Genomic DNA, 15,110 nt, shown 5'->3' with positions numbered 1-15,110 from the left:
GAATTGTCTGAAGCAGACCTTATAAATGACTACACCTAAAAAAAAAAAATAAAAAAAAAAATCACATGCTATATACACTACACAATACTTCAGTAAATAGTAATGATGATGATAATAATACATTTTGTATCACCAGTTATCCATCTTCATGATGAAGTGGTATAGAGGAGGATTTTCTTAAAAAGACCTGAAAGTTTAGCTACAAATTGCCAGAAGATACATCTGAGATGCAAGCCTGGATTTGATCTCTTTTGGTGAAAGAAAATCCTTCTCTGTTCTACTCCACTATGACGCTAAGAGTAATGATACAAAATGCAAAGCTTGCACTGCACAATTTCTCCAATCACAGCCACATAAGCCCATAACTTCTCCTGGGTTGTCTGCGTGTCTTGGTGGCTTTCCTCACTCTTCTCCTTCTTGCACAGTCAGTTTTTGAGAACTGTCTACTCCATGCAGATTTACCATAAAGTGCCATACTGTTTCTATTTCTTTGTAATTGATGTAAATAAAGTCCAAGACATATTCAGTGGCAGCTTTACCATCAGAGAGCCTCGTCAAAACCACCACAAAAGCCTCCAAGCTGTCATTGATGTTAAAGGGGGCAAAACATGTTATTAAGAACAGAGGTATGTAAACTTTTGATTAGGGTCATTTGAGTAGTTTGTGTTGTCATTTTGATTTAAAAAGAGTAAACCTGATTGTTTGACAATAAATGGCTTCACCCAACCACAAACCGTGAGTGAAAAAAAAGGTTTTGTGTTATCATTCATATTCTCTGAAAAATGGCCAAAAAAATAAAAATTACACCAGGGTATGTAAACGTTTGAGCTCGACTGTATATATCATGACTGATAGTCACATTTTGCGATTTACAGAAAACATGACGTGACTATTCACGGTTTGCAACAAAAGTATTAATGGTTCACGGTTATTCACGATTTGCAGCAGATTCATGTTTTGGGGGTCAACAGAGGTCCCTGAGGACCTGAGTTGGGAACTACTGCACCGCAGCATACACTTCGAATGATCAGGTAGGGAAAGGTTCCCACAAGTTTAGAATCCATGATGAAGGAAGGCAAATGTCTAAAGAAGGCTCTGAAGATTTGTGGATATCCATATTGATCAAATCAGAAAAGTAGTTCAAGACAAGAGACAGAATCATTATACTGTAAGTGACTTGGGGACTTTCTTGGGGAAATGCAATATGCCATGTTTTCTCAAACCCATGTACACACTGACAGATTACTGCACACCCTAAGGGTCAGACTTCTCATCGCAAGAAGATAGATGTTATTTAGGATCAGTTCAGTGAAGAGAGCTCAAACATCGACACTGTGAAATCAATCATCCACTACACAAATGCATGGTCCAGCAAAGAAGGATGAGAGACTGACGCGCCCTGATGGGACTCCAGTCTGACACAGGTTACTATCACAGCCAAAGTCGGTACCCATTTAAACCTAGATGGACAGGAACATTGCAGATTAAGTGTCTTATAATGTACAGCAGGTAGTTCAGTGGATAAGGAGCTGGTCTGCCAATATGTAGACCTGGGTTTGAATCCTATTCATTCTATTGTAGCCTGGCAAATTATATACAGCACAGAACACAAGAACTCTCTTTTGCGCTCTTTATTCTGAACAAATAAATCAGTGAATAGGTTTACAATTCATTATAATAAAATGAAAGTACAAAATTATTAAAATGCAGAAAACCAAGAGACAAAACAAACAGTGAGGAAAGAAAATAACTGCAGTGGCTTTACCTTTAGAAGAGCAGACAACACACAGTTAACATTCAGAGCATTTACACCTTCTAAATAGAACCTTACAGATGCAAAATTCAGTACAAACAGCATCAATGTCCCACCAATAACTTAAATGTGGCCTACACAATGGGCATGAGCGCGTGTCCCGCTGCTGCCAACAGTCCTCCGTGTTTCAACACACCTCCATGGGTACATCTTAAAGGTGCCCTGACACTTACACAACTTTTGAGCCCCGCATGTGCACGCACTCTGCCATGCAGGAGAGTAAACTCATTGCAAAATGTTGTAAGCCATTGTAAACCGTGCGCGACTTTGAGCAAGTGCACAAACAAAATTGTGAAATGTTCAAAATCTATGTCACGCATTAATTATGTGAACTTCACATGAACATGGCACAAACAGTTAAAAAAACGGTGTGTGTGTGAGTGCGAGTGATTGCATCTGCGCACCGCATCACAGCGCAGCTCATCTGAACAACTATGATGAGATGTTAAATCTATCATAAACATACTTTTACAGCTACTCATAAGAAGGAATAAACATGCAACTGTTTTACCAAGCTATTGTAATATAAATATTGCAAATAATTACCTTTTAGACTGTTCCAAATGTGCTCTCCAGCTCATGACGTGCAGGAAATAGAGAGAAAGAACAGCTGCAGAAGAAACGGTCCTCTGTGATTCCGGAAGCTATTAGAGGTGTTTTCAACAATCAAACTCTGAGAGAAAATGATTAATCCGCTACGAAATCATTATTTTATATATGTATCCACAAAGCGCGGCATCCAGGAGATCAAAGCACAGCATCCAGCGTGGAACACAGTGGGTGGAACTGTCATGACGAAGTGCGCAAGAGTGCGGAGCCAAAATGCGTGCAAGTGTCGGGGCACCTTTAGGCACAGAGCAGCGACATACAGACAGTGAACCTCTCACATACATACAACCTCATGTTTCCCGTAATTAACACAATAACAGTTGATTTACCTTCAAACATCTACACCACCATCGCAACCAGGAAGACGAGACAAGATGACGTCCTAAATCTCATGGCCTCTTATGTAGCCCCAAAATGTCACGTGATTGCAGGGGGTATCCCCAAATGCGGAAAAGCACTCAGGTGGCCAGGTTCCACCTGGCTACACTACATTTCTGTACCCTTGAACAAGACACTTAATCTCCATTGTCTAAGGCCACCCAGTTGTAAAGGGGTAGCACCCTTGGTGTGGGATGTAACTTATGACAGACTGGCCTCCTCTCCACGGGAAGTCTATGTCATGCTATGGAACCTGGTGATAGATTGTTTGTGGGGGGGTATAAAAAAATCTGTGAAAATTTAAATTGGGAAAACCTTCCCTCAACTGAGGGGGAGGTCTAACTGACCATTTTTTGACTACTTACAGTGTAGCTCTTTAATTGCTGAACAAGAAGATTAAGGTTCCTTCACACATCCATCAGTGAAAGCACACACAATGAAGATTGAAGACTCTTGAGAATACCTGTCTTTCGTGCAGCAGCTTGACCTTGTATGATTTACAGCAAAGACTATTTCCCCTTAAGGCATGTTGGACATACCAACCATCTTACTTAACACAGGAAAAAAAGTCTCTTGGATGAGTGACGAAATGTCTTTAGGACTGAACATTTGCATATTGCTTGTCTGGGAAGCTTCGGCAGATATCACAGGAATCATCTTGAGTTTGTTTCTGAGGGCGCCTGCTGTTTTCAAGCTGCAGCAGCCACAAGGTGAAATGTTAACATACAGAGAGAAGTGTGCTCTTCTGAAGGAAAAATATCTCAGAAACAAATGTTTGTGATCAATAATATCAACACCTCTGTCTGTTTCTTTTTCCTTTCCAGTGCCCCACTGTTTGTGAGTCTGCATCCCACACCTGCGTCGACAGTCCACAGACTGGGCCCGGTATGAGTCACAGCATGTCCACCTGTATTTTCACTATCCACCTTTAAATAATGTCAAACTTTTATTGCTATACTTTTTTTTTTGTAATACAAAATAAATATTTTTCTCACTGTAATGGCCCCAAAAGAATTCACTAAAACTAATCTAAGAACATAAGTCACAAGTTTGAGTCTTAGTTGCACCTGTCAGAGTGCCTTTGAGGAAAATACTGGAACCCAAATTGCTTACAAAATGTTAGTTCACTTTTTTCACCTTTTCCCCTTCAACAAATCCATTAATAAGTTTTATGCATTTCATTATCATTGGTGTAACCTTTGCTTGATGAGATTTGAAGCCTTTCTTGAGCCTTATGTGGATGGCATGAGTTTCACACGGACAGGCAGGGTATTATCATTATTACCAGACTTTCATAGTGATTTTAGTCCAGATGTGCTGTTTTTGTCATTTTACAGACTGCACCAATAATAATTCCCACCACTTTTCCATCCTATACAATGATCTGTTGCAAATAGGTCAGATCTGACCATAGCCCCAATAAAGTCAAGTCTTAGAGCATGCGCTGGTGTTACATGACGCCACATCCACCACACCGCAGAACAACCTTGGGTCCTGGATGAGCAAACACTCAGGTGAACAACTGATCCAGCCCCTTTTTCTTAAAATTAACCATCTACCTGCCATAGCCAGGTGAAGTGTGGGCATCCCTCCAGCCAATGGTGTCAACACTGAGGTACTGTACCGTTTGTGTGCTGGATCATGCATGTGCCACATGGACAAAATGTCACAGGTGACACTCCCTCTCTAAAGTTTGTCCTGGCTGCAACAGATAGATTGCAGCTTTTCTGGAAGTAGAAATGGACTGATCGTCTGCCTTCCAGACAGCTCCATGGTGTGGTGTGTGCAGCGATGTTGTGAAAGTGTAGTGACACGGACCCACAACAGGGGGCGCAAATGAACGGACAATAGGAGAAGTTAAATCTGAACACTTTACTGTTGTGAATGCCACAACTACACACAGCAGATTATAGAATGAATACAAGGTCAATTAATAAAGGTGTCGTGTGGGCAGGCTCGATGATAGGAGACGTCCGTCTGGAGAAGAACCGGAACCACATGATTTCCTCCGCCACCGAACCAGGAGGATACTGGAGCCGCCAGGTCCCGAGTTCCCCAGGTGGCCACCGTCTCCGCGTGTCGGATCTGGTACTGCTGGCGAAGAGCACAAACAGTCAGGTGTGGGTGTGTGTGCACCCCTTAACAAGGATGGTGGTTATTCCACCTCCACCTCTAATCACACGCTCGTGCAGCTCCTGTTTAACCACTTATCTGGTTGGGGTGTGAGGTGAAGCCGTCGCTAATCATACCAAACGCCAATCCAGCAGATAAGGAAACACCACAGGAAAACGGCTGCAAAAAAGTTCAGATTATTACTCAATGTAAGTCAGCAGAGAAGTTACCTCCTTGGAAGAACAATATCTCGGCGACGTGGTGGAGGTGTTGTCCTGCTTTTATGCAGGGTGAGGCGCAGATGATTGGTGACAGCTGTCATAGCCGATGAGTGACAGCTGTCAACCCGGCCCGCTCTTGGAAGGTGGCAGCGCCCTCCTGTGCCTGAAGCCCGCACTTCAGACAGGGCGCTCTCTGGTGGTGGGCCAGCAGTACCTCCTCTTCTGGCGTCCCACACAACAAGCAATGCATGACAGCAGTGCAACGTCCCGAGACTGACCTGACCTCAGTGGCGTAACACTCTGGTGCGGAACGGAGGACGATTCTCATTTCTTGCCCACAATAAGACAAGAGTCCCAGTTAGTGACTTCAAACCACACAAAGGTGAATCACAACTGACATCTTTAAATGGCTTTGCAGGATAGTTAATGGAGAAATTGCAGACATGCCGCTTCTGAAAAGCAGAGAACCAGCTAAGCAGCGGGTCAAAATGCTGCTTCGTTGCTTCATTGCTTCAAGCAGACCCGCTGCAGAAACAGCGGCTCTGTAATCAAAGTAGAGAAATGATCATTCTTCCGATACACACCCTCAAAAACAATAGCCGCTCCGGTGTAATGTGAACTGAAGGACCAATAAGGGAATCGTTAAGCAGAAAGGCTATTGATGTAGATGGCTCGAATAATTTCTTATCGATTCTTAAAAGGAACCGGTTTTTGATACCCATTCCTATCATCCTTATGTAAAACTATTCCTGTCCGAATAGGTGCTTATGCAGGGAGGGAGTAACAGTTGGAGGTTTCCAACACTAACATTACTCCTTTTGTTTCTGTGAAATTGAGGAGACAAACTGAAGACATCGTGCCGGGTGCATGATGCAAATTTAGCAACACAGACGCAGCTAATCCGTAAATCAGTGTCTTTCTCACTGAGCGAGGGAATTGTACTACGAAAATAAAAGGCATGCAGGGTGAAGAAAGTCATCTTGGAAAATGCAGTATTTGGCTTTTCTGTCCTTCATATTATCCCACCGCAGTCCCTAAGCCCCCTCCGCGTCCTTAAGCCCCCCACCGCCACTTTGCCTGCAGTCGCAGTGTCATTGTCGTTTATTGTTTCTTTGCTGATTAGCCAGTAAACTCCAGCCATGTTTCTGAGGTGCACATCTGCAGCCCATCAAAACAAAATCCTCCCTACAGACACAGGCAGAGTGAGTAATGCAATTTAGGCTTCCATTTATATTGCCTTTCAAAATGAGCGTGGGGTGAGCGAGCGCAACACGATTGCGATAACTCATTTTCTTAAGAGGTGTCAGGAAGAGAGACACAGGCCGTCTGATTTGTGGTCAGATTATCTTGGTAGAGGTGGGGGCGAGTGGGCTTTTGTGTGTGTGTGTGTGTGGGGGGGGGGGGGGTTCAGGGTTAATCTGCTTCTCTCCTGGTTGTGGAAGTCGACTACTGTCAGTCTTCTGAGTAAGACTGTCCTTCCAGTCCTTCTCGACCTGTGTCCTCTACTTCTGTTTACTTTGATCTATTTCATTTTCTTTAATCCCCTTGCTAGCAAAGTCCAGCTCTCCTGGTTTATACCAATGCAATTACAAATCATTTTTGAAACCTTTCTGTTGCCAGTCTAATGCCTTTATTGTCATTAGCTAAAATATCAATCATCTTTAGCTTGAAGTTGTTGTCCTTAATAAGCTTGTATTTGATCTGACTGGATGTCAGAGTTACGATCACATATTCTGTAAATGATGCAAATACGAGTATGTGACAAGCAAAGAACATACTAGTGCACATACAGACATTGCACTTAACATTTGAATTGGAAATTTAGAATTTCATATTGATGCACGTTCTTGAACCATAAAGCAGGTGTTAGCACAGCATGCGATGTTCCTTTTTGCAAATGCCAGAAAAATGTTCAAAACATGTTCAAATGTTTAAGGATGAGTGTTTCAAGTTCAATATGAGTAGTTTTTAGTACAGGTGTAGCGGCTTGTACTCGCTGCTTCTGCGTCGTGTTGTAATGATTCTTCCTACTCACTCCCCTCAGGATGCAAATTCACGGTCTCCGGCATGGGAGGCGGACACTCTAACCAGAAAGCCAAAACCTGGGCTCTAGTCTTGACAGAATTCATGAAACATGGCTTCATAAAAGGTTAACCAGCATTTTTTAAGTAGAAGTATATCAGTATTGTTTTTAACTTAGTGAAATGGGCCAGTTTATGGAAAAATAGGATACCAAGCTAACATTTTTATTTTTAGCTTCTATGGAGAAGCAGCATACACGGTAGATAAATGACAAATTTTAAGTAAAGCGTTCAACATTTCTATATACTTTCCTGAATAACATGACAAAAGTCATATTACTCTAAAATGTTGAGTAAACACAATAAACATCTTAATTCTTCACTTCTACATGTTCTATGCAATTTCATTAAGAAGTTATAACTAATGTTTGTAATTTATTGATTTAACAGTGGTCACAGATTACAACTTACAAGGAATAAACTATTAACAAACGGTGCATGTGTTCTGATGTTCAGGTTGTTTTTTTAAAAGACAAATAAGACCAAAATAAGAATTAATGACAAATATTCAACATCCACATGATAACAACATGAATGTTTGTTGCCAAGAGAACACATTTTATGTACTGTCATTCAAACATCGACCATGTCCTGCTGCTTTTGCACAAATGCAAACTTTATAAACATGATATGTGAAAACATTATTATGCAATATTCAAAACTGGGATAGCAATATTAGATCACATTGCACATGCTGGACAACATCATTAGCAAAGGGCATTGGCTGAAACACTGAAATACTATGAAGTTTAGCCTATTTAGGGATACATTTCTAAGTATGTTTTTCCTATGAAAAATTCAGTTCAATTTATTTCCTTTTATATAGCGCCAAATCACAACAGAGTTGCCTCAAGGCGCTTCACACAGGTAAGGTCTAACCTTGCCAACCCCCAGAGCAACAGTGGTAAAGAAAAACTCTCTGAGGAAGAAACCTCAGGCAGACCAGACTCAAAGGGGTGACCCTTTGCTTGGGCCATGCTACAAACATAAATTACAGAAACAATTCACAGAACAATTCACGGACAAATATAGAAGAATTGCTGTTGCTGCATGGGACAGGAGGGTCACCAACACAAATACAAAAAAATTTTACATTTGAACTTGGTATCCATTTTTTCCAAGATTCAGGAGAGTTTATTCCATCCAAAAAAGAGTGGATACCTACTTCTATTCAAAAATGCCCCTTCCTGAAAAAAATGGTAAGTGATCTAGTCTACTCTCTGTGGCAAGAGTCCTATTAGCTGTTGGGGAGTGAGGTTTACTGATGACTATTACACAGTGACTCCTGCTGTTCTCCGTCATACTGACAAAAGATTTTGGTAACACCTCATACACATATTGTTTAATTCCAGTTTTAGTTTCCCAATCTGTTTTATGTTTTGTTCCATATTTGGCGACATAAGGGGCACCATGTTTTTCCCCATAATTACGAGATCAGGCATGCGCCCAGCTAGGAGTGACCCCTCTTTGTTCCTCAGTAGTTGGTGGGGCTGTGTGAGTGAAAGCTGGAAGTCTGGAGGGGAGTGAGACACGTCTCATTTTGGTGAGACGCCCATGCTCTTCCCTGGACATTCATCCAGGAGCACCTTAGGGGAAAATCCACACTTTGTGTTTGATTACAGTGTGTTATCATCGGCTAACCTCAGCCCACTTCTTTACTGAGGGACTGGAAGAATATATATATATAAATAAAACAATTTAGACACCTGATCTCATAATTATGAGACCTTTTCTCATAATTACGAGATCCTCGTGTTGTAATTATGAGATCTTTTCTCGTAATTACGAGATCCTGATCTCGTAACTATTAGATGTTTTCTTGTAATTATGAGATCAGTGGTCTTTTTTTTTATCCAAAGAACGCAATATGCTTCCGTATTAATCATCAATACACTGGGGTGTATTGTAGGCTACCTGCTTGTGCCCTTGGGCCAAGCACTTTGTTTTCTTTATTTCACTCCACCCAGCTATAAAATGGGGACTGGTCTTTGCTGGGGAGGTAACCTGCATTGGACTGGTGTCCTATTGAATGGGAGCCATAGACTCACATCTGCTTCACACTGTAGTATTTGAAGATAACCACCAGCCCGATGGCCCCAGGGCCTGTATGTGATACATATATATTTATAGAGCCAAAATGTTAGCCGGGATTCATAAGCACTGATGTATTGAGTGAGTTCATTCTTGACTGCAGCACTGGGAATGAAAAGAACTAGTAAACACTTTTGAAGGCACACAGCTTTCTTGCACTCTGCTGCAAGCACGCAGATAAGAGCATTAGAGCTGCTTTTCATTTCTGCTACTACCAGTCTGCAAAAATTTGAATAGGTTTTAATTGGAGCGTTGCGTCACGGGATTACTAAGTAAAGTTTCAAAAATAATTCAGCTGTCTTTGCCCCCACAATTTTTCAATAAACAAGCAATGAAAATGGAAATGTGATGGCAATATTGAGTCATAAATAAATAGGCCAAAGTTACTGGATTTTAGTCTATATTTCAGTCTGCAGGGGAGTTTAAATAGAGAGAGGAAGGAAGAGGAGAAATATCTTATTTACAGCAGACACTGTTATTGATTAGAGAATTTAATTTGTGCTTCATACCGCATATGTCTCTTCAAGAGTTTTTGTCAGTGATGTCCTTGAGGCAGCCAGCAGTCAAAGCTGATGTAGATCTGCTGTTTTGCCCTTTGTAAAATGTACAAAGCTGTAATTGTTCAGTTTTATGATATACCACATGGAGTCACTGTAAGTCTCTCCTATCTGGCCCCCTGAATAGCAGTCTTTTTGAAGTCAGCATTTGGGACTTTTCATTCAACAGAAACTGTTCTTGCTAAAGTAATGAATGAACAACTTCTTGCTGTGGATTTGAATGCTGCTTAAATGCTGTTGCTACTAGACCGTAGCACACCACTTGATACTATAGATCATTTCATGTTGTTAAATAGACTCGAAAACTCTTTTGCATTTTTGATCAGGTTCTTTTATGGTTAACATCATATTTTTTCCAACCAGTTGCAACACTACTTTAGAGATCTATGTAATAAAGTACGGCGTGCCTCAGGGATCTGCTTTAGGCCCTTTGTTGTTTTCACTTTAGTATATGGCACCCCGTTGACAGATACTAGCTATGAAATAAGCTTTCACTATTAAGCCAGTGACAGGCAAAATAAGAATTGCTACTGTCACAAATCTTAAATTGGTTCAGAATCCTGCTGCAAAAGTTCTGACCAGGAGGAAAAAAAAAATATTGCATCACCTCAATCTTAGAGCCACTTCACTGGCTTCCAATTCACATGAGTAGTCAGAGTTTAACCCTCTGGGGTTCTGGGACATGCTGGTCTCAGTCATATTTAAATGCAGATTTTATGCTAGTGCCAAATGAAATTCAATGAGCCACTTGCAGGTATGTGCAAAATAAGATAAACGCATTTTCAAGATTCATTATTAACTTACAAAAGTTGAAATGGTCGAGCTCCGTACTATCTGGTAGATCTTGTTCGACTTTATGTAGCATCCATACATTGCACTTTCAGAATACAGGATTCCAACGCTAAGACTGACTCACTGTCTGAGTCAGATGAATTTTTTAAATCAAGACTGAAGATTCATCAGTTCTTACAGACATACAACGTATATGAATCATAATATATAAATAAAAATATGCCAAATAAAATTTCTGGGGTTGCTGTTTTAAACCGAGTGTCTGATTTTACATTAATTACTGTACATACTTTCAGTTTTGATTTCATCATGTTTTAATTACAGTCTACTGTTATTTATAGATGTTATGTTATTTGTAAAAGTACCTTTGAAATGTGTAATCTATCCCAGAAAGTGTTGTATAAATGAAGATTATTTATTTTTTTGACACTTTCATTCATTTTTGTGTCTGTTTAGTGTTTAAGAACCCAGTATGCAAAGTGTACAGGTTCCAAACGGTGGACAGCAAGTGGATGCTGGTACGGGAGCAGATGGAGGAGTGCACGTTGTCCTTCAGCATCCCCAAGCAGCTGCTCTCACTTTGCATTCAGGAGGACATGAGCAGGTAAGCCCTTGTGATCCCATGGATGACAGTTTTCTCACTGCACCAGTTTGCGTGTTTCCTGTTTACGCCGACTCTAATCAAAGGCACAGCGTCATACTCAGCCAGTCAGGGGTTATCTAATTATGCGTGTCTTCCAGACATCCTTCAGCGGCCCATTTCACAATGTAAATGATTATTTAAGAGTTCCGCCTGTGCTGAGAGAAAAGGGAATTATTCAGGTCTGCTTAACACTTCAAAAAGACGTTGCCTGTGCACGTGCATCTACAAAATAATAAACATTGTCTCTCTGCAAGACACAACCTCTCCCTCGTCCTCCCCTGTACAGTTATTAGAAGGCAACATCCACTCGTCTGTGTTGTAATAGATTTTAATAACATTCTGCCATGAATAAATTACTTCAAGCACATACAATATTCAGTATTTGGTTTGGAACTTCATTCAGATTCAGTCCAGTTGTATTAGCGGTTTATTGAAGACAGAAGAGTGTGGTGATGTTTGACAGGTATCAGAGTTAGTGCCACAGCAAATATTGTATTATCCAGAATATAAGTCATGGCTTTGTTTGTTTTGCTAGTTTTGGAGGTCCTGTGACTGACACTCTGTTGTGACTTACATACCAATAAATAAATAAATAAATAAAATTCACTCATTTGTTAGTAGTAGTAATAATAACTCGCTTTCACAGGAATCAAAGTACAAAACAAAATAAACCCCAGTAATTAAAAATAAACTGCAATAATAAAAGGAAACTACAACAGCAATGCACAAAAATTCCAAATGAAAGAGCTAATAATATAAAAAGGGTTCATACAAAAATGTTTATCATACCCTAGTGCGACTTATACTCCAATACAACTTGTATATGCTTTTTTCCTCTTCAAGAGGCATTTTTGACAGGTGCAGCTTGAATGAATGAATGAATGAATGAATGAATGAATGAATGAATGAAATTTTATTCGGCACGCAAACACATACTTAACAAAAGAGTATCTCATAAAACAAAAAAAACAAAACAAAACTCAAACAATTTCCCAGTTTTGTGTAGCCGAAAAGGGCGTTGGCTGAAGCAAAAGCTTATAAACGCCAACCCCTTTCACCAGTTGCTACAACCCCTGGCAAAAATTATGGAATCACCGGCCTCGGAGGATGTTCATTCAGTTGTTTAATTTTGTAGAAAAAAAGCAGATCACAGACATGACACAAAACTAAAGTCATTTCAACTGGCAACTTTCTGGCTTTAAGAAACACTATAAGAAATCAAGAAAAAAGATTGTGGCAGTCAGTAATGGTTACTTTTTTAGACCAAGGAGAGGAAAAAAATATGGAATCACTCAATTCTGAGGAAAAAATTATGGAATCACCCTGTAAATTTCCATCCCCAAAACTAACACCTGCATCATATCAGATCTGCTCGTTAGTCTGCATCTAAAAAGGAGTGATCACACCTTGGAGAGCTGTTGCACCAAGTGGACTGACATGAATCATGGCTCCAACACGAGAGATGTCAATTGAAACAAAGGAGAGGATTATCAAACTCTTAAAAGAGGGTAAATCATCACGCAATGTTGCAAAAGATGTTGGTTGTTCACAGTAAGCTGTGTCTAAACTCTGGACCAAATACAAACAACATGGGAAGGTTGTTAAAGGCAAACATACTGGTAGACCAAGGAAGACATCAAAGCCTCAAGACAGAAAACTTAAAGCAATAAGTCTCAAAAATCGAAAAATGCACAACAAAACAAATGAGGAACGAATGGGAGGAAACTGGAGTCAACGTCTGTGACCGAACTGTAAGAAACCGCCTAAAGGAAATGGGATTTACATACAGAAAAGCTAAACAAAAGCCATCATTAACACCTAAACAGAAAAAAAACAAGGTTACAATGGGCTAAGGAAAAGCAATCGTGGACTGTGGATGACTGGATGAAAGTCATATTCAGTGATGAATCTCGAATCTGCATTGGGCAAGGTGATGATGCTGGAACTTTTGTTTGGTGCCGTTCCAATGAGATTTATAAAGATGACTGCCTGAAGAGAACATGTAAATTTCCACAGTCATTGATGATATGGGGCTGCATGTCAGGTAAAGGGAGATGGCTGTCATTACATCATCAATAAATGCACAAGTTTACGTTGATATTTTGGACAATTGAAAGGATGTTTGGGGATGATGAAATCATTTTTCAAGATGATAATGCATCTTGCCATAGAGCAAAAACTGTGAAAACATTCCTTGCAAAAAGACACATAGGGTCAATGTCATGGCATAGGGTCAATGTCAACGAGCAGATCTGATTTGATGCAGGTGTTAGTTTGGGGATGAAAATTTACAGGGTGATTCCATAATTTATTTCTCAGAATTGAGTGATTCCATATTTTTTTCCTCTGCTTGGTCTAAAAAAGTAACCGTTACTGACTGTCACAATCTTTTTTCTTGATTTCTTATAGTGTTTCTTAAAGCCAGAAAGTTGCCATTTGAAATGACTTTAGTTTTGTGTCATGTCTGTGATCTGCTTTTTTCTACAAAATTAAACAACTGAATGAACATCATCCGAGGCCAGTGATTCCATAATTTTTGCCAGGGGTTGTACATCCAATATATGTACACTCATAACAACAAATACCAAAAAAGGAAAAGAAAGACAAGCAGAGACAATATAATCAGCAAACTACAATATCTGTACACAGCAGAACAAACAGCAGTATAACGCACAGATAAAACAGAAGAACAGTAACAGTGTGACCTACACTCCACACAGTATGGTAGATGAAAGCTCCTCCCCCCATCTTTTGAAAACTGGAACATTGTGTGATCAGTAGTGGTTAATCAATCAAAGCCAAAAATCAATAATGGGAGACCAGCCTTACTGACATCATTTCCAATGCACAGTATTGACGAGCCTCACCTGTGACTGAATGAAAAGACAATAAATTTTGGAAAAAGTGACAGACTTCTACTCTCTGCAAGTTTAACTGCATAATAATCATTAATGAAAGAAATTACACCTCATCAAACAGAACATGTCTCTAATAAGTAACGATTTTTTGTGGTCTATTTTAATGATGAGAGGAGTTCATGCGCTTGAATGATCCACCCAAACTAATTATTTTCTCTGTCAGAACAGAAATGAGCTATTATTTATTGTGTGCTGTATAGATTTTTTTTTCTTTAACAATTTACCAAGGAGGACCACAGTATCTTTCTTTTTCTTGCTCTCATTTTCCTCCTTAAATGTCTTTTCCTGTTTTATGCCATCCTTGACGTTGATTTTTTTTTTTTTTTTTTTTGGCTGACGAATGTGCTGTACTTGGCCTGGGTGATGGGTCTTGTGTGTTTTTGCTATTTATGTGTGTAACTGATTATATTCCTATCTGCTGATGTGCGTATTTGGTCACAGTGTCCTTGTTTTATACAATTGCAACATTGTGAGTTCTGTTAGTTTCTCCAACTGCTTTGTCTTCCCCTGTGTGTTTACAGTTTTCTAGGTTGACCTCGTGTATCTCATCTGACTCAACACACCTGTCTCTTTTTTATAATCACATGCCTGTCTTGTATTGTCTCCTCGTAAGTCATAGTTTTACATCTCCATTTCTGTGTGTTTTGGCTCTCCATGACAAATGTTATGTGTGTAGTTCTAGTTCTCATCAGGGAAAGTGTATTTCCATTCTTGGTTTATTTTCAGAACATATACCTTGTAGTGTTCACATGTTAGTGGACCCTCACCTCACTCTGCCCCAACTTTCAGTCAAATAAGCCTCCATGCCTTTCCAGTAATCACATCTCATCAGTGTGTTCTCAAGCCTCTACATCTTCATATTGCATCATCTTTGCATAAAACTTCACATCTCATA

At 39.9% G+C, this 15,110-nt stretch overlaps 1 protein-coding gene across 1 annotated transcript in view; it reads left to right on the top strand.

Annotated features, from left to right (window-relative positions):
- Positions 1-15,110, top strand: part of inpp4b (inositol polyphosphate-4-phosphatase type II B) — a 468,720-nt gene that overhangs the window by 263,125 nt on the left and 190,485 nt on the right. The window contains exons 7-8 of the mRNA XM_034187536.1: positions 3,625-3,685; positions 11,111-11,258. Of these exons, the coding sequence (XP_034043427.1) occupies positions 3,625-3,685; positions 11,111-11,258 (209 nt within the window). The remainder of the gene's footprint in view (positions 1-3,624; positions 3,686-11,110; positions 11,259-15,110) is intronic.

Source organism: Thalassophryne amazonica, chromosome 15 (genome assembly GCF_902500255.1).
Source record: "Thalassophryne amazonica chromosome 15, fThaAma1.1, whole genome shotgun sequence".
In the NCBI taxonomy this organism is placed as follows: Eukaryota; Metazoa; Chordata; class Actinopteri; order Batrachoidiformes; family Batrachoididae; genus Thalassophryne; species Thalassophryne amazonica.
Note: the sequence above shows the minus strand (reverse complement) of the source record. Positions and strands in the feature narration are given on the sequence as shown.